The 21031-nt window shown below is 49.5% G+C and overlaps 1 protein-coding gene across 1 annotated transcript; it reads right to left on the minus strand.

Moving 5' to 3' along the window:
- Positions 1–287: 287 nt before the first annotated feature.
- On the minus strand, positions 288–20636 carry LOC135816531 (uncharacterized). Its single transcript, XM_065329727.1, has 20 exons — positions 20326–20636; positions 18849–18932; positions 18017–18067; positions 17699–17745; positions 17006–17078; positions 16479–16560; positions 15303–15362; positions 14666–14785; positions 14468–14532; positions 13283–13357; positions 12583–12608; positions 12091–12188; positions 11188–11295; positions 10370–10416; positions 9442–9927; positions 7750–7809; positions 7002–7104; positions 6192–6284; positions 4187–4993; positions 288–3379 (listed from the first exon to the last, which is right to left on the minus strand). Exons 1-20 carry the CDS (start codon positions 20464–20466, stop codon positions 288–290), a joined length of 5718 nt encoding a protein of 1905 aa, XP_065185799.1. The 5' UTR covers positions 20467–20636.
- Positions 20637–21031: the final 395 nt, after the last annotated feature.

A 21031-nucleotide genomic window follows, 5' to 3' on the forward strand; every position in this document is an offset into this window, starting at 1 on the left:
ACTGAACATGCTGAATAAGCCCAAGGAGAGAACTGGGCGGCGGGCACGTACAGTGACGACAAGAGCGCATGCAGCATCTGCTGAACATGCTGAATAAGTCCAAGGAGAGAGAGAGAACACAGTTGAACTGGGAGGCGGCACTTACAGTGACGAGAGACAGCATGCAGCAACCCAAAGGAATCCCCAGCATGCAGCAATCCAAAGGCACCCCCAAAAGCAGGAGGAGGATGGATGGGATCAAGCAAACGCTGAATTAGCAACGTGCAAAGAAATCCAAACAAGGTAGTCTATCTGGGAGCATTTGGAGCAGTTGTGCGACTACGGCGGCCAGAGGCGGCAGGCACAAACTCCGTCGCATTCGGGTTGAAACTATCCAAGCTGTCGAGACCAAACGCAGACCCACCACCAGTGGGCCGCACTTGTCCTGCTGCTGCTGCTGCTGCTTGCAGATCACCACCGCTGCCGCCACCACCACCACCACCGCCGCCGCCGCCACTGTTGCGTTGCTGATACTGGCCATGATATGATGAAGACGGTGATGCATGATCTGTCGGTCCAAGACCAAACGAGGTAGCGGCAGCAGCACTAGCTACAGGATCACGTCGCCCCGCTGCTGCAGAGCCTCCAGCTTTCCTGTGGAAGTCACGTGGCGACGACGACGATGACGATGGTGATAATGACGAGGGCCCGCCTGATACCGGCTGTTGCGTGTAGCCTGCGGTGCGACCTTGTTGCTGCGGCTGCTGCTGTTGGCGGTATCCAGTAGCATGTGTGCCAGGTTGACTGGCACCACGGCTACCCCCGCCTCCACCACCACCGCCGCCACCACCACCACCACCACCTGTATTGCCACCTCCACCTCGGCGTCGACCTCCTCTTCGATTGTCCGATGGCCGACGATTCTGATTGTATTCAGAGCCACCACCGCCAGCAGCAGCTCCACCACTACCGTGATAATGCTGTTGTTGTTGCTGGTGATGCTGTTGCTGGTGATGCTGATGCTGATGGACATGGTGACTTTGTTGTCGACCTTGTCCAGAGGCAGGTTGTGATGTCCCTTTGCCGAGACCAGCAGTGGCAGCGCTATCCGTGTGGCGTGAACTTGCACCGCCACTGGCTGTTGTAGTAGCCATGGTGGAGCTGGCACGACTGCTGCTACCACCACCACCACCATCACCATCACCGACAACACCGCCGCTGCCACTGCCGCTGCTGGTGTCGGGTGTAACAGCCGCACTGCCGCCTGTCCCATCTAGCGCTGTTGTGCTTTCTTCTGCATGAGCAATCGCCTGGCCACCGCCGCCATCATCATTATATTGCTCCAAACGGCCATTGTCATGCGCACTGCTGTCCACTGCTGCCTGTGCTGCTGACATGCTGCCATTCACAAATGTACCATTGCCATCTCCTGCTGCTGCTGCTGCTGTTGCTGATACTACTGCTGATGATGATGATGACAGGCGCCGGGAGGGCGTAGCTGCAGCTGCAGCAGGAGCAGTTGTGGCGGTGACAGAGCTGGCAGCACCACCGGCTGCTGCCACTGGGTAGTCGGACATGAGCGAATCCGGGTTAGGTAAGTCGCCGAGGGCCGACTGCAAGTGGATATTGCTCTGCTCGGACAACCCAGTGGAGTGGGATGCCGGTGCTGTGATATTAACAGCACTTGATGACGTGCCACCTGTTGCTGGTAGTGTCGGCACACACTCATCTCCCCTTACTGGATCAGGAACAAAGTTTTCAGTCGTAGGGATAGCGGTTGAACTACTAACTTGACTTTCAGCAGCTACACCTGTTGTGTAGCTAGACAAGTCTGGCTGCTGCTGGCGTTGCTGCTGTAGTCGCTGCTGCTGCTCCTGCTGCCTGACCCATTGTTGCTGTTGTTGCTGTTGTCGCTGTGCTGCTTGCTTCCGGTGCTGCGCCACAAGCTGGTGTTGCTGCTGCTGGGCAAGAAGTCGCTGCTGTTGCTGCGCTATCAGTGCAGCTTGCTTCTGCTGCTGCTGCTGGTGATGAGCCGGCGCAGTTGCCATGGCTGAGCGATGACCTGCACCGCCAGCGGCAGCCTGCTGCTGTCTCTGCTGCTGCTCGTGTTGCAGCCGTAACTGCGCAATTTCGGCCGGTGCCAGAACTGACGATGATGCTAGTAGTGCTGGGTCCTGACTGCCAGAATGGCTCATTTGCGCAGCATTGTCCAATGCTGGTTTAGACGCAAGAGACAGTGGCCGTTGGGCCATGTCTTGATGATTAGTAGAGACAGAGTGAGCAGATACAGCACCATGCTCAGCTTGCTGCTGCTGCTGCTGCTGGATTACTGTGGTGTGTTGTCGACCAGGCTGGTTGTGACGCTGCTGCTGCTGGTACAAGCGATTCACCTCACCCTGATCTCTACCGGCGGCCGTGGCAGCTAGCATTGCTGCCGCTGCGATGTGATTGGCGGCTTCAGTGCTGGCCAAGGAGCTGGTGGAGAGATCTACATCGCTAGACTCTGTTGAGATAACAGCATTTCCAGCACCAGCAGCATGGCCATAACCATAACCTGCTGCTGCAGTGGTAGTAGTAACGCTGGTAGGCACTATATTATCAATTCCTGCTGCCTCCAGTTGCTGCTGAATGAGAGCAGCTGGACTGCGTTTGGTGGCTGCTGCTGCTGCTGTTGTCCCTGTTCGTCCTGCCACCGAGGTGAAGTGAGCTCCAGGTGCGGCTGGCCCACCGCGAACAACACCAGGAGGGAGCTGCTGCTGCTGCTGCTGAGAGAGCTGCTGCTGCATCTGCTGCTGCTGCTGAGGGAGCTGCTGCTTGTCAACAACAAGAGAAGCATGTGCAGCCGCCGCTGCTGCTGCTGCTGCTGCTGCCTGTGATTGCGCGGACAATCTAGCAGCATTCTGAGTGGCGTGCTGCTGAGCTTGCCGCATAGCCTGCTGTTGCTGCTGCTGTTGCTGTGACATTTGAGGGCGTGCAGATCGTACAGCGGGGGCTAACTGCACGCCGGCTGGCATGCGCGGTGCCTGCTGTTGCTGTTGTTGCTGCCGCTGCTGTAGTTGTTGCTGCTGCTGTTGTTGTTGCTGCTGCTGCTGTTGTTGTTGTTGTTGTTGTTGTTGTTGTGGTTGTTGTTGTTGTGGTTGTTGCTGCTGCTGCTGTTGTCGCAGGTGTGGTTGCCGCGGCTGCTGCTGCAATTGCTGCTGAACTTGAGAGTGTTGCAGCACCTGCTGCTGCTGCTGCATCCCGAGCGTGTTACGCGGTACACGAGCGTGGTCCGCATGCGCAGGCATCGGTGGCTGCTGCCGCTTTTGGGTGTTGACCTGTTGCTGATGAAGCACAGTACGCGCCATCAACAGCTGGAACTGCACGCCAAAGTTGTACAAGTGCTGTACAAGGACAGTGTCTGCACACACACACACACATAGAACAATACAGGAACACATACACATCAAAGCATTGGCATGTGCTACTGCCACAACACAACCTACTGCGGCTACAGCACGCTCGATATTGAACGGATGCTTTGACACTCTGCAAATGGCTGACTTCCCATAATGCAGGAGTCTGAGCAGGTCATAACAATCGTGGGCGGCACAGCTTCAAACTTCCACAGCACGCACAAGCCTGTGCGGCTTGTTCTCATAAATCATGCACCCAGGCCGTTGCTGGCAGTGGCATGGAGCCATATATAGACTCAGGAAAATTTAGCAACCAGGGTTTTCCCTCGCCCAATCGGTAAACATGGAGGGAATGCAGTATTCTTGAGATGACGTTTAGCATACAGTTAAATTCAGATTTCCCTCTCTAATGCCCCCCCCCCTTCCCGTCGATTTTCTACCTGTGAAGCAACTCCAGTGTACACGCAAGAAAAATACGGTGCTCAGCGAATGCGTGCACTTCTGCACTACACCGCAAGCCAGTGCGGGTAATGCGGTGGGTGGAACTTTGCACAGTTCAGCACGGCAAATCTGACCGCTCGCATTGCTTTACAGTTTACATTGCACTGCTCTTCAAAGCCTTGATCTATCCCCCCCCCCCCCCCACACACACACACGCTCACACTGTAAAAAGCTACAGCAAGCTGACAAAGGGAGATGAGACATGTAGCGGCGGCGGCATACACAGACAAGTAGCAGCAGCAGCAGCACATACAGCAGAAGCAGCTGGTAATGCGGATTCATGGGCATTCCAAGCATGACTGCTAACTCACCATTGGGGAGATCTGACAAGTCGGGCTTGGTGGAGGGACGCACGCGTGTAGTCAGCGGGATGTCGGGCATAACAACACCGGCCTGCTGCAGGAGAAAGCCGAGAAGACGTACACTCTGCAGCGCAGAGCTATTCCAGATCAGCGAGGCCAGGCGATCAGGAGGCGCTGTCATGAAGTACTGCCGGAACATGGCATCACCCTGTGGAGACACCGTGCTGGTCGTTGCAGCCGCTGTTGCAGCCACCGCTGCTGCTGCTGCTGCAACGGCTGCATGCTGGCTAGCCAAGTGTTGCTCCTGAAGTGGAGCTGCTTGGCCAAGCTGCTGTTGTGGCTGGTCGAGATGAGAACCACTCACAGGAGCAGTGGAGGACAGTGCTAGAGTGGCTGCAGCAGCAGGTGCTGCTGTTGTTGGACTGAGCAAAGCGCCTTTTGCACCAACCACACCAGCAGCAGTGGCGCTAGCAGTTGAATCTCCTGACGTAGTACCAGTCTGCATGTGATGCGAAGCAGCAGCAACGATGTCAGCGGCGGCCGTGGAGGTGGCGCCATGGCTTGGTAGGGCTAGCGAACTAAACTGTTGCTGCTCTGCTGAGTACAGTTGCTCACCAGGTCCAGCCATGGAAGGCATGCTGTCACTGGCATCCACACCAATAGCACCATCCCCTTCCGGCTCGTCTTCATCACTATCATCATGATCATCGCCACTGCCGTCATCATCATCATCATCATCTCCTCCATCTACTGCAGCTGCTGAGGTAGTTATAGAAGTGGAGGATTGACTGGCGGACACGTGCATACTGCCACCCTCTACAGACAGAAAAGCACACAGCATGGCACATATGCTTGGTTACCGCCAACGATGATACGGCACGGGAGCAGAATCAAACCGCATGCATCACGTCACACTCAGCTGCAGTCTTAACATTCGCATGTAACGTGGAGTGGTGACTATCCACACCCCTCTCGGCACGCAGACGTCTTCAGGGGGGGGGGGGGGTTCGGAAGGGGAGTATGTTTGGATGAGGGAGCGGGCGAACACCCATCTAAAACAGGCACACTCCCTCAGGCTTTCATCATTTCTCATCCTCCTCGGCATTATACCACAGAAATTACAACAAGGTGAATCCAGTCAGTCATCCTTTTCTCTCTAGCTCTTCTCTTATACCTTCTTGCTATTATTCACTTAAATGTGGGGCTTTGAATAAAACAAGGCGAGTCAGTCATCCACAGAGTGCTCAATGTGGATAGACACAGAGCATGGTACAAACAGCAAGAGGACGATGAACAGTTTGGTCAGAACTGAGAGTTCCATGTTAAGACTATCCTCAGACAACAAAGATATTGTCTCCCACGCATGCCCTTTGAAGTACTCAAGGAGTGCTAAAAACAAGTGATAAAATATCGCGATTTGAGGGGTTGAACATATTAAGATAGCCGTGCTGATTGCGTCAAAATCAAGTGTCGGACATCCCACATCACTCTTGCCATACCACACTCTATTGCAATGATTTGGTAGCGTATGCTTTTGCACCGCCATCGCGTAATCTCTCCTGCAGTCAACATGCAGCTCACTATCCAATACATATACATGTTGACACAATACACACTGCTATCTCATTATTACTGACTGATCAATGAAGATCTTTTGTCACTGGTTTTCAGCACTCCTGGAGTCTGAGGACCACATGAATTAGGTAGACTCCAGCTCCTTGAAACGGGGATATCTGTTGACCACAACCTGCTGCCATTGAAATACAAATGGTGCTCCAGGTGGGAAAAATCAGCAAAGACCCATTTTCCTCCCTTTAATTCCGTTCAAACAGGCATTTCGGATAATCGATCGTTCGGATAGTTGACGTTCGGATAATCGGAGTTCTACAGTAGGAATATGACCAGCTCGTTACATGCACCCAGAAGCCCAGGAATGAATGGGCACTAATAGCCATGTGATAGAAAACCAGGCTGCTCAGGACCCACTCTTAAGTCACCTAGAACCAAGACGTACCCGATGATGAGACGTCAGCCGACAGAGAAGCGTCCTGTGCAGCCTCACCAAAGTCAGCATCATGCGTAGCAGCCGCTGTGGCGCCAGAGTCATCTGAATACAGGTGGACGGCACGCACCCAAAAAAGGTCAAAGGCGAAACAACAGACACAAGTCAATTGGACGGCCGGACGGAATGAACATGGCAGCAACAAATTACAAGTCAACATGTTGTGTGCCTGCAGCTGGCCTGGAACAAGCTGAATGATAGCAAGCATAGCATGGAAAATTGTCTGTCGGGGGTGGAACGAACTGCTTGCCTAGATTCTCTAGGGCAATCAGTCAGAGAATATACCCCAGCATTACTATTGGAAGGATTCAGGTTGACAGCCAGACCTGGACATGGTTATCACGAGAGAGAGACTTGCCGACACAAAGGACCAACGGACAAACAACAAGAACTAGAGAACAAGCGGGCAAGACCTCTCTCCCGCACCACACCGACTGCCAAAGCATCTCACTTCCGCCAAGCACACCGCAGCACAAAGCGAAATGTTCAGATGTTTTACAAGCTCGGGTACAACACGCCAAAATGGCTTGTAACACCGGTCCACAAAACCTACAAGTAACAGATCATTCTATTCTCACAGCTTTGACTTGTAAAGGCTAGCTGCTGATGACACAAGCACCAGGCATGTATTCATGCACACACATTGTTACACCCCCCCCCCCCCCCCACACACACACACATGCATGCACACACCATGAACACACGGACACACACACACACACGAAACCCAACAATGCTTTCCAGCTGCTGCCAGCGACGTACGGCCAGTCGAGTCTCCTTCTTCACGTCCAGACACTAATGCGGACGGGGCCCCTCCAGTCCAGAGGGAGGTGGCTGGCTGAGAGTGAGAAGAAACAGCAGCACCCTGCAAGTGCAGAAGAAGAAAGAAGAAAGCAGATGAAAGCCTTTCTATTGCATAGGACAACAGCTCATCTTTATCCTAGATGCTGTTTAACACCCCGGTGTGGATGCATATCAGGAAAAGTACACTGCTGGTCAATGAAAAAACGATCGCGCTAGTCAAGTACGTGCAAGTAACCGAGCTGCACCAGTGCACAAAGCCCGGTGTTGGCAGGTCTGGGGCAGCACAGGGCCCGGTGCCTACATGACCAGAGCTATCGGATGCCACTGAGCAATGAGCAGTACACTACAAGTGTTCCCATACAGTTGCTCAGGCACAGGACAACAGTGTTCAGGCATGATTGCTGCCACCGGTGTATCTGCAGGCCAGTGAAGGATAGACTGTGATTCCTAACATGCAAAACAACCATAACAAATGCTAGCGAAGATACGACAATAAGGGGCCACACAACAAAAGTCACAAGGGCGTCACTGCTTGCACTTCCATACACATACTTTGAAGTAAGCTGACGTTTTCTGAAAAACGAAATTGGTCAGCCTTATCTCCTATTTTGTTTTGTGACAAAAGACTGATATTTATGGACCACCACTAAGGAGGAGGAGGAATTCGTAGCCGGGACAAACAGAGTGGTTGGTCCCCTGCACTTACAGGGAGCTCCGGGAACTGATTGTCACGATCTTGCTGCAGCTGTACCAGGTGCATCTGATCCTGGAACACACGCAACATACATTATACACACACCCACACATACATGCACGTGTGCACACCCACACAAATAAACACCCAAACAAACATCCAACACACCCACACAGCGTACAAGGAGTTGCCCTGATTACACGAGCCACTATAACCTTGGCGTATCGATCAAGAACAATTGTGATTGGGTTTTTTGCAGAAGGTGAAGGCATCCGTCCTTGAAAGGTGTCCGCTATGGGATACTAGTATTCTGTGGTAGGACCATTGTCTAATCTCAACCTGACAGTGTTTTGTCAACAATCTCAATTGTCTTAATCAGGGCAGAGTACTAGCACGTGACCAGCCAAAGCAATGCTCTCGAACAGCCAGCATGCACTCTATTCTCCGTCTGCACATCTCCATATCTATAAAGCCAAGCACCATGCTTGTTCAATGTTTAATCCTTTGAGCTAGTGAACAAGTCCACCCTGTGGCAGAGTGAGTTAATAGATGATAGGTGTACAGTGGTGAAGTACCTGTCACAGCCGCAAAAATAACACGTAGTCGACGTGCGAACACTCTTCCCAGCACTGCTAGTCTGTTGACACATATCTTGCTAATCATTCGACACATCTCCTGCCAGTCCCTTTCACACATCTCTTGCTAGTCCTTTCACACATCACACCAGGGCTCGGCTGTACCAGAACTTGGAGTGACACAACTCCGGCACGCATGCACACTACCAAGGAATACATCACACCCGCAAAAGCGTGCAACTCCACATGGATTCGCTGTAGGGCGCGCACCAAGGGCAAGAACTCACAACATGTAGCGCAGTGCTCCCATTGCATTCACACACTCGTAGCCAGGATAACTTATTGTGAGCAAGAAATGACTACTAGTAGGCTAGCACTCCTTGAAAGGGCAAGTGAGCAAATCTCTGGCAGAAGTATGATCAAGAATGTATGCTTTCCCCGCGCATCTTGTAATACAGTGTCAGTTCATCCGGTTCAGGACACATAAATCTACCGCCCGTTGTTCTGCTTCGTCTACCGTAGCTGTGATGCACACGCTCTTTGTACTTTGATATCTGGCTTCACTTGATGGCATCAGTGGGTCAAATGGTCGCGAAAGACTGATGTCATAACAATTCTGCCGTTAGCGGGGCGAGCGTGGAGTTGCACACTAGTGTAAAAGTCCGTAAATAAGTACTGTGGTCCCTCTATAATCCGGCACCATTTGTGCCACGGAAATCTGCTGGATTAGGGAGGGTGCTGGATTAAAAAATCTGATCTACTGCTGCAATGTGCATGAAGAGGACATTTGGCTACTGAAAATTGTGCTGGTTTATCGAGGGTGCTGGATTATAAAGTGCCGGATTAGAGAGGGACGACTGTACCTGCACGAAATAAATACCCCCTTCATCCTTTTTGACTCTTTCTGTTGAAGTCAAGTTCAGCCCGATAAACGTACTGCCCGAAATAAGTACCGGTATGGTTCGCACATGCAGCGCGTAGCATGTACATCTACATGAAGAATGACTTCTCCACTACACACAAGTCAGGTTCGAAAGTTAGTACGGGTGTGACCACTAAAATCGAAACTAAGTAAGTACTTATTTGCGGACTTTTACGGTATTGATTATGGACTCTTGCTATCACTTACCCGAACACTAGCGTCCAGTTCTTGATCAGGAGTTCCTGCTACGGCAGACGAGCTAGAATTCTGCTGAGCCGAGCGGCGAGCATCGCGTCGCCGTCGACTTTTCGATTTGCCAGCGGAGACAGAGCCGCCACCAGCCACACTCTCCCCGACTCCAGTTTCACTAGTTGCCATAGCGACAGCAACGCCGGCGGCAGTGCCAGCGCTAGTGGGTTTCATGTTGGCACTGCCGCCGCCGGCGGAGGTTGTTGTACCCTTCACGTCGGCATCCGCACAGTCCATAGCCAGCGTGCACAGATCATTCACAAAATCTGACATGCTCGCAGCACCCGACGCCTTGCCACCACCCATCACCGCCTGAGTGAAGCCACCAGAAGAGGTTGCCGACACTGCTGCCGCCGCTGCTGTCGTCGGCGAATGCAAATCCGCCGTCGCGCTGCTGGCATTGCCGCTGGGAAGCGATGGCCACACGTCGCCTCCATCAGCACTCTGAACACACACAACACGGGCGCATAAGCTGTTAGTCTCTACTTCCAGTACTTCCAGTATCCGTGTGTCCCTGTACACCCACCCCAGTTGAGGCGCGTACACTGCAGACACTCAACGCGAACCGCTCTAAACACTGTAAAGTAGATAAATCAGGAGGACTGCAGTGTGTCATTCCCTACATCTCCTGAAAAAAATAGATCACACTCAAACAGAAGATAGTGCTCAAATACAACTATACAAGGCCAGGAACAGAGCCATTGCAGGGAGCTGAGGCAAGAGCAGGCTGGATTGGAATTTACGTGTAACTCAAGAGCAGGCTGGACCTGAATTTACATGTGACTCGAGAACTACTACTACAGTAGTAGTCGGAATATACTGAGTATGTGTGACTCAAGAGCTACAAGTACTAGCTAGTGGCTGGTGTTGAGATGAGCAGACCAACCTGGCCATTGCGTCCACCTCGCTTGCGACGCCGAGACTCCGCAAAATCTACGCAAACCAGCAAGACATGATATCAAGCAAGGCATTCAACAGTGTGCAGCAATTACAATACAGCAAGACATGATATCAAGCAAGGCACTCAACAGTGTGCAGCAATTACAATACAGTATGCAGCACTATGAGGTGTCGCCTACAAGACCATATCGCATGCAGCGATGCCAGTTTCAATTCTTAAGTTCAAAGAAGCAAGGTGTACTGTGTTACAATAATAAATACTGGGTTGGGCGCTGAAGAACGATGCGCCGAAGAACGAACATGCTAGGATTTCACCATGCACTGGATAGTGGATACCCTTACGTACATAGTGGCTCAGCCATATACAGAGTTCTACATGAAAAATAAGAAGGGCCTAAAATTGTAGGCTACGACTCTGAACTTGCTCTTCGGCACACCAGACCGTACTGTAGTGCTGTAGTACTGTAACCACCCGCACTCACACCCGCACTCACACCCGCACTCACACCCGCACTCACACCCGCACTCACACCCGCACTCACACCCGCACTCACACCCGCACTCACACCCGCACTCACACCCGCACTCACACGGAAACAAAATAACGACAACCGGATATCAGGACCAAGGTTGATGCTACACTAGCGCCTGAGAAAGCAACAGACTTCAATCTCCACAAGTTCCAACCACATCATCATAAAGGAAGACCAAAGACCAAAGACCAACACACACACACACACACACACACACACACACACACACACACACACACACACACACACATATGGAGAGCGTTCTGCTTACCCTGTGTCGGCGACAGACTTTGAGCACCGGTGCTATCAGTAGATGCTGATGAAGCTGCGCCAGTGGATGAAGAACGATCTCCCCCAAAGTCAGAAAGCTGGTTGTAGACTGCACAAATACCCAACCAAATGAACAGACAAGAAGACGGTCAGTCAGATGAACAAACACGCGCACACAGCACACGCACAGCCAAGCAATAGCAGTGGCAGAAAGCCACCCATTTCGTGTGCATTCATACTGCCCATAACTATCACTTCATATCCTTTTCTCACAACACACCATCTTGTGCAAACGCCCGCCTCATAAAGAACCCTGTTTTCCATACACATGTAACAAGGCTGATCTTCAATGTGCACTCCACCCATAAATGTCACTCCACCCATAAATGTCACTCCACCCATAAATGTCACTTCACCCATAAATGTGCACTCCACCCATAAATGTGCACTCCACCCATAAATGTCACTTCACTTCTGCTTCTCACAACGCACCATCTTGTGTAAAAGCGTGACTCATAAAGAACCCTGCTTTCCATACTGTACAAGGCTGATCTTCAATGTGGACCGTTGGCACACACGGGTCTAGTACTGCGTCTTCTATAGGAGCAGGTCTCAGATAGAAGCCTGTGAAATCCTACTATAGCGCATGCAAGCCGCGGCTTTCACGCAAGACCTTACGGTAACTGCATCGGAGCCCTTGCTCAGGCCAAACCACTACCACCTCTGCTGTATCTAGCACAGCACTGTATGCACATGGTAGACTTTCGATTGCTACTTCATGTACACACACACACACACACACACACACACTATAGGACATGCACACACACACACTCGCGCGCGCGCTGCATGCATGCGCTTCCTTGCAAGCTGCTCCAGCACCAGGCCCGGCTTGTAGACTCACATGTGCCCACTGAGGAGAACTGTTGCTGTTGTTGTGGTGCTGTGGTGGCTGCGTCCTGCGCGTTGATGGACTTGAGCCGACTCATAGGCACACACTCACTACATGCACACGGAATGAAAAAAAACATCAACAAATTAAAAACGTACAGACCGAGACTTAAAATATTGGCAGTACACACTAGCATGGTATCATGGCATCATAATAATCCAAATGTTCAGTGTTATACAAATCCTCCCCCCCCCCCCCCCCTCTCTCTCTCTCTCTCTCTCTCTCTCTCTCTCTCTCTCTCTCTCTCTCTCTCTCTGTCTCTCTCTGTCTGTCTGTCTGTCTCCCCCCCCCCTCTCTCTCCCTCTCCCTCTCTGTCTGTCTGTCTCTCTCTCTCTCTCTGTCTCCCCCTCTCTCTCTCCCTCTCTGTCTCTCTCTCTCTCTCTCTCTCTCTGTCTCTCTCTGTCTCTCTCTGTCTCTCCCTCTCTCCCATACACAGGAACTTACCGCTTTCCCAGTTGAAACACGTACACCTGTAACAAATGCAAAGTACACACACGTACACACACACATACACATGCACACACAACGCATCGGTGAGACAAAGCTCCACCACTTGACATGCATCCAGTAGCAGCAATCAAGGCAGGTGTACACAATATACTTCCTTACTACAGTGCTGGACAATCACGCAGGACGGATTTTCAATCGTAGGAGACTCAGCAAACTGTAGTTGGTAGTCTATGAGGTCCATGTAGTACCGAGGAATACCTTGCTGCGACAGTACTGTCATTTCGTCAGTACTGACACCCGCAGTGTGTTGCCAACAACACCATCCATTCATTGGCAGTGCGGATTAAGTAGCAATTTTGTAAGTGCTAGTCAGTGCGGAGGACAGTTAAGAATAGAGGGGCATGGTGGAATCGTATGTTAGAATGCACCACAAGCTGGGCCCGGCGCAGTGATCTATTTTCTGCGGAGAGGGCTGAAGTAGAACTGCAGCCGTGCAGGAGAGACACACTGCAGTGTAGCTGGGACGCTGGCTGATTAGGGTTCGCGACTGACACCCGTACATGGTGTACAGTCCAGTCATGAAAAGTAAAATATTGCAGAGAAGGTTACACCATAGCCAACCAGCAGCTTCAAGAGCTTCACACATATACTAACGTGATGCGACTCCATGACTGCTGATAGACAAGACACTCACCATAATAGTGGCCGAAACGTTCTCCGGTTGAATACGCTTGATCTCCGCTTTCATCCACTGGCCGTCGATTTTGGCCTGATGGACAAAACCAAGTGATATGCACAGAGCTGTGAGCAAGCTGAGAGAACATAGTGTCCCCGGGTTGTGTGGGTGAGTAAGGATCCTAGCCATGCGCATGTGACATGTATACAGCAACAACATAGCGTGCACCATCTCTCAGTTAAGAAGAGAGAGAGGTGAATGGATGTGTGCGTGGAGCTGCAAACATCATGCAGTGCTCGTACCCCCTTGCTGCACAAACCATGTTAGGGGCCATCCGCAAGAATAGATATTTACAGTATTTAGAAACGAAAACTAGTCGTTTTGAGGGGAGGGGGTTGAGCGCCTGTTCGTTTCTCGAAAAATATCGATGCACAATTTGTATGTGTGGGCACGTCCAGAAAAAAAGAAAAAATATCGATACTATGTACCGTTTGTATGTGTTCGTTTCTCAGGGAGGGGTTGAAGAGAAATAGTTCTTGTTTCTAAATAAATATCGGTATCTACGGATGGCCCCTAACAGCATTGCACAGTACTCGTGATGTGTGCAATGCATTGAGGTACGTGTACGTGTGTAACAACACTAAGCTATTCACTCTTGATGCAGTGGGCAGGATGACTCTTTGACGGCACCATGAGAACATGACCAAGAGCGTGCAACTACGATCTGGAGCTGCTGCGGACAGAGCAAATTGGATGTTTTTATTTCACCATCTTCTGGTGGAAGAATGGTCAAGTGGAAAAGCCTTTCTGCGCTTGTCATGTAGATACAAGACAATATACAAGACTCGGAATGGATACGGTCATACTAATACAATTTAACTTTTCTAAAAGTCAATCTCTTTTTCAGAAATGATGCGAAATAACAATGGGAACATGGATTATACCAGGGAGAGGAGTGTGTCGAAAACAATGACATGATTAACAGTATGCGTCTCGAGATTTGTTCTGCCTGTGTGGTTTTGCTATTTTAGTTATGCAGCTTGAATACAGGCCCAGCTTGAATACAGGCCCAGCTTGAATCTTCAAGCTGGGCCTGTACTGGTATGTCATCGTGTGGGAAGTCAAGCTTCCACCAGACAGACAGACAGACAGGCACGCAGGCTACCATGAAAAAGCTGACACCCACACACACAACTATCATACCATGCACATGTCACCGTTGTTGAACTGCATTGAAGACGCAAGATTCCGGTCACTCTGTGTTTGCTCTGGAGACAGACAGGGCAAGAGAAAGACAACAATCAGCACAGAACTCAAACAAAGCCAGCAAGGTAACGCACTGCCATGCTTACCATACAAGCCGAATGCTATACTAACTGCAAACAGGGAAAGAGAACTTACGCTGCCGCTCTGCCTTCCACTGCTCGAATTCCAGATTACGATAGCGATAATCTCTGCCGGCCTGATCTTCATGCTGTGTGGATGCTGATGAGAGTCGGCCACTGGCCCATGCGGATTCACCTGTTGAAGTTACGCAGTGACAACAGACACGAGAAATAACTCATCAGGCAATGATGAGACTGAATACGGCTCTGGGGACCCACCACAGTCACTGTGAGTCCAGAGACAATTGCAGAGCTGAGTGGTAACATTGACACCCTATCTCCGAGTTAGAGCTATAAAAAGTACGAACGCCGCAGACATCACCACGCAACATGACAACTTGTTAGAGGTTAGAATGTGTTTGTTTGCAGAATTGATTTTTAACTCCGATCATCAGTGGAAATACGAAGCTGAAGTGATCAAGTGAACAAACAAAGGAAAAAAATCCAACAAAGCATTCTAACCTCTGACAAGTTGTTGCGTGGTGATGTCGGCGACATTCATACTTTTTTATAGCTCTAATTAATTAAACTATTGCCTCAACCCAGATTATTTATGTCCGAGTTGATAATCAAACCCTTATTTGCCGCAACCCCCCCCCCCCCCCCCACACACACACATGTGCAGGGGACAAAGCTCGTTCCAGGTTGCTTACCATGTGCAGTAGAGGAGCTTGACTTTTGCGAGGATCGATCCACCAAGTCGTATACAATGGCTGCAGGTGAGAACACGGTCAAATCAAACATGTCCTAGAGTTTGAATGAAAGGAATAGACATAAACATCCGCAGCATGCATCCAAAGTACAGGACCTGACACTGTATATATACGCATTCCACTGGGGACTGTCCCAAGTCACTAGGGGTGTGTTCACCTGGGGTGATCTAGCGCAGAGCAAGCATGTGGAGCAGTGCGAGCAGTCAGTTCTGTCGTGAACGCGATGGAGCACACAGATCTGTGATGTTCACATGGGATCATGGTGCCTGAGTTCATCTTTTTCAGTTGTGCGGGAAAATCAAATACAGTGAGACCTGTCTAAGCCGACCGCTCATGCAAGGGCAGTCTCCTTATCCAGGGTCATAAGACTGGAAATGATTATTCCCTTGGTCCTGGTTAGAGTGGCCTTCTGAGACAGGTGGTCGCCACATCTAAGTGGTCACATTGACAGGTTTTACAAGTACTGTAAATAATACGTGTGTGCACGTATGCAGCTTGCAAAATCTCAAACGAAAAAGTAAGCAGCGGCAAAAACGGCACTGCTCTGCCTGCTCGACCTCATGGCAAAAACGGCACTGCTCTGCCTGCTCGACCTCATGGCCTAGAGTAGCAAGAACATGATCTGTACGCTCAAGACCCAGTGCAGGTCAGCCGGACATGTGTGTTCCTCAAGACCCAGTGCAGGTCAGCCGGACATGTGTGTTCCGCATGATCCTGTTCTAGTCCTGTACCAGATGACCGCGCCCTAGTTGCCAAGCGCAGGTTAACTTGCCGTAAGCAACTAGACCCGGTCACATGCCATTGCACAATGTGACCATTGTAAGGCAGGCCCAAAGGTACAACAAGGTCATGAACAGATGAGTAGTGTGTAACAATCCAGCAGAATCTTGTTAAGAAGAACACAGAGAAGACCAACTTTCGCTTTCAAGTTTAGAAAAAAACTGGTATCCATGACTCCACAGGGCAAATCCCTTTGTATTCACGGCGAATTCACTGCGTAACCACTGTATAGGGAACAAACACCATGGGCCAAGAGCGTTCATCCCAAAGAGGTTTGACTGTATAGTGTACACACATAGCAGTGTGCACTGCAGCAGCAGAGCACTATCTACTTACTCTGACACATTCCTGAAGTCCGTCTGAAGCTGATCGGGTACACGTTGTCGTAGTGAGAACCGTCCGAAAAGCACAGCATGATCTGTGTAGACACGCACACACAAGATCAGTGTGTGTAGAAACGTCCACCCGCCCGCTATAAGGACCGGTTTTCCGTACACCACGGGTTGATCACTAACGGCATGCTTGCGCTGTACGTCATGTGAGTTATACGTGGTGTCAACGTGAGCACTCGGTGGTCACAGATCAAACTTTTCCTGATCTCATAAGAATAGCATGATCTGTGTGATGTGATCTCAAACACATACTCTGCTTTACAAGGAGGAAAACTTCCTTCTGCCAGCGGAGAGGGCTCAACACAAAAACGTGGAGCACTATCACACACAAAAGGCACAAAGGAGGTTTACACATTCTGCTTTATGTAGTCCTACAGCCATCTGCATGTACGCCTAACCTTGAAAAAAGATCAAGACTTTAATCAGGTCCAGGGCCCAAGGCGAGACCCCGGAACAAATAATCCAACCTACCTTCTTTGGATAGCCATTGCTGGTGATCGGGGTGGGAGCTGCACCGACGTCTTGAAACACATCAAAGTCCACCCTAAAACACAGCGCAGACAAGAATGCACGCATACACGCACACCAATACTAGTATACGCTGTACAAATGTGCACACAGCGTCGCACAGCATCAGCATACTATCTGCACAATGCAGCAGAGCAGCCAGGACAAGCACTGACACAACGTGAAGCATCGCGTCAGTTTATTTCCTTTGGACTGCTGAGCTGAAGGTACGGGTTGCCAGAACAGATGATAATATGGCTAATCCTTGATAGAGCCATGCATACGAGCCTGCAGGCTATGTAGCAGTTGCCCTTATCTGATTAGTTCCTAAGCTAAACGACAGAGAGAGAGAGAGAGAGAGAGAGAGAGAGAGAGAGAGAGAGAGAGAGAGAGAGAGAGAGAGAGAGAGAGAGAGAGAGAGAGAGAGAGAGAGAGAGAGAGAGAGAGAGAGAGAGAGAGAGAGAGAGAGAGAGAGAGAGAGAGAGAGAGACGAGAGAGAGAGAGACGAGAGAGAGAGACGAGAGAGACACACACACCATGCATACACACCATACATACACACCAAAACAAAAAGCAAAGCAGACAGACCAAAACAGAGCCGAATTAGATCTGAACAGGCAAGCAAACAAAGATATTAGTGCTACAGGTATAACTTACTTGTAGATACGGGACAATGCTTCAATCTCTAGTTGACCTGCCCAAGCCTTGAAGAACAGAGTATAAAGAGAAAGACAACACATATCATGACCCAAATCACAACATCAAGTGCTTGCAAGAAGCTGACGACACAACCACCACTTTAAAACGCAGAAACTGGAAAAATTGTCTTCAGCCACGCGGAGTTCAGCATAGCACCAGAACACTGAATGAAACGACAATTACGCCTGTGCCGCATTTACATGCACCGAACGAGCAGCACAAAAATATGTCCGGGCATGAATTGGCCAATTCCTGATACCCATGAACACAACTCACCTGTGGTGACTCCATTTTCTTCATGTAATCATCGAACGCCTCGTCAATAAACTGTGCGAGAGAGCAAGGAGAAGGCATGCACAGATTCAGAAACATGACCAAAATGATTAGCCTAGTATTGGAATCATCCACTCATTAGAGGTGAAAGTTGGCACTGAGATCCCGAGTTCGAGTACTCTGATTTTCTCAGATCGAATATTTGAGTATTCTTCATCTCCTAAAAACTGCACACCAAGGGCCTTAAAATCACATGATACAATCCTGATTGAACCGAGTGGCAGTCATTTTTCTCGGGTACTGGTCGGTGGGTCATTTGGGCTCTCGCTACTTGTGAACAAATGCTCACCACAGACTCTGCACATCAAAATCTGCCAACTGCTGCTCTGAAACTGCAGATGTCTGTGGTAAATGCATGTACCATGTATGAACGAGTACTCTGATTTATTCCGAGTACGATTATTTTTGAAAAAAAAAACCAGCGAGTACTCGAGTATTCTGTATAATTGTTTCCCCCTACCACCCATACAACTGAGAAGTTGAGTGTCCAGTGCACTCTGGGGTAGTATATAGCCAGCACAGCTCGATATACAAGTCAGCAAGCCATTGCCATATCCACAACAAGCACGGAACTCCGAGTCACAAGACACAAATTGCTTGGTCGTCACCAAAATTGACCTAGCGTGCCATTGTTCCGTTCTGAGTGTTGAACACGCTTTATGCAATGGTGGCACAGATTTTATATTGCTACGTCTACATGTAAAATCTAGAGTCGATGCGATAAGTTAAAAAAGAAACGCATGCATATTCGAATGGACGGATATCGGGTACGTACACATGAGAAGGTTTCGGCATTCAACCGCATGTATGCTACGCAAAGAAGCCTGATGGCCCTGTGACGGGCTTGGTTGTGGAAAAGCTGTGCACAAAGACCAAGAAACAAGAATGTCAGTACCACATCAGTCATTATTGTGCTAACCTGCTGCACGGTGAAACTCACCAATACCCTAAAGTTGCGTAGAAAAGACGCGGCTTATATGAGTTTTTGGGGGAAATTTTGCAGGCTTCTACATGAGACAGGCTTCTATACAAGACATGTATTTCTATGCACGTCAGCACTAAAACCAGGCTTGTGTGCCAACAGTGTATCTCGAAAAACCAGGCTTGTATTCGAGGCAGGCTTCTAAATGAGACAAGCTTTTATACAAGACACTACGGTACCTTGCTTATAATTGTCAGTGTTGGACAACTGCGGATAACATGTAAACCTTTGGTCCTTCCTTTTTGATTTTTATCCTTGGCTCTCCATCTGAGCTCAATTCCCCTTAGGGATCTCGATTTTTTTTGCTCGGCCTACTTCCGCTCAGGCTGGAACTTGTGATTAAGAAAAGGAAGATATGGACCTATAGCATACTTCGGACAGATTTGTGCAGAGAACTGCTCAGAAAGTTACGCTCCTATAACATACCGTAAAATTTCGTAAATAAGCCCACCCTAAATAATGCCCATGTCCGATAATAAGCCCAGTTTTAGACGGTGTACACTTCAAGTCCGTTTTAGCGCCCATGCCCGAAATAAGCCCAGGGCGTAAAGTGGACAAGTGGTTTACCTATCAAGTCTGTAATTTATTGCTACATTCTTGGTTACGACCAAATTTCCAGCTGTGGTTTGATGTACCCGTACCGCGCTCAGTGTGAATGGTGGTTCACTGAAACTAGTGGGTTGCTGATAGATTGATCTTCTGCAGATTGCGTCCGAAATAACGCCCATGCCCAAGTATACGCCCGGGGCTTATTAACGGAATTTTACGGTATAGGGCTCTGAACGACAGATTCATTACAAAAATATAATAATATATTTTAAAGGTACTCCAGTGAGCGTAACACAAAACGTCGTATTCTGAGCACCAGTGTACACTGTACACCCACTTCTCTCACACATCTTCAAGAGAAGTGACCTGCCCCAAAATCAGCCACCTAACCCCAAAACATAATACATATTATATTCCTAGAACTACAAGAAGCACCAAACTAGAAACGATAGTTTTCAGACTTTCCTAGACCCGTGGCGATTTTCACCATACCCTAAACTAGGCTAAAGTGGGTGTTCGCGCACAACTAATTTCATCGTGCTTAGAATTTAGACGCTATGCTCTCTTTGCACTGCTTATTACATTCCAAAATAAGACTTTATCGAGGGAAATACAAGAAAATAATGAAAATTTGGTTGTAATCAAGTGACTGAGCCAAACCACTCATCTACACTGAACGCCAGGCGTTATGAGCTAGGGAAAATTAATCATATGTCCGCACCTGCTCAGACACGGCACGGAAAAGACAGGATCCATCCTTGGCTATCAATTTCCGCCATCGGCCAGTGGACTGCAAGAATTCATCCATAGGAGTGGACCCAGGTCGAGGAGGGTGATCCCCTCGCTTCTTTCCACGTCCCATTGCTGCTGTTAGCAGGGGAGAGAAAGAGATTTCCTGGAGGTCAGCTACACCGAATATTCATTGCTCCTAGTCTCCGAAACGAGTGGAACAACAAACATGCGAGGACTTCGGAGCTGACAAAAACGCTGAACAGAAAGATGTGCCAACAAACATTATAATCCTCAAAAAGCCTCAAATTCATGCAAACAAGTCATGAAAATGTGCCACATGCACAAGTACAGTACATTACGATCAGCTATGTAGCGTACACGCGCTTTGGCGTCTGTGACGCCATTTTCTTGGCGCGGCATACCATGGCAACGGGTTCGGTAGTTCGGCGCGCGGCAAAATAAACGGCATAATTATTATTTTTAAAAGACAGTTTTTTTCACGTTGTATAATTAAATCAAACGAATGAAAAACGTAAAATCAGAAATCAAGAGTCCATTAATTTAAACCATGTAACTTACTCTGAGTGAGAAGAAAAAGAATGGTGAGCCTTTCTCTGTGGCTTTGATCAGAGCCCAGCTGTCCTTTGCTCTCGTGAAGGCGGCCGTGGCATGCCTTCGTGGGCATCGCCACAAGT

The sequence above is a fragment of the Sycon ciliatum genome, chromosome 5 (genome assembly GCF_964019385.1).
Source record: "Sycon ciliatum chromosome 5, ocSycCili1.1, whole genome shotgun sequence".
Taxonomy (NCBI): Eukaryota; Metazoa; Porifera; class Calcarea; order Leucosolenida; family Sycettidae; genus Sycon; species Sycon ciliatum.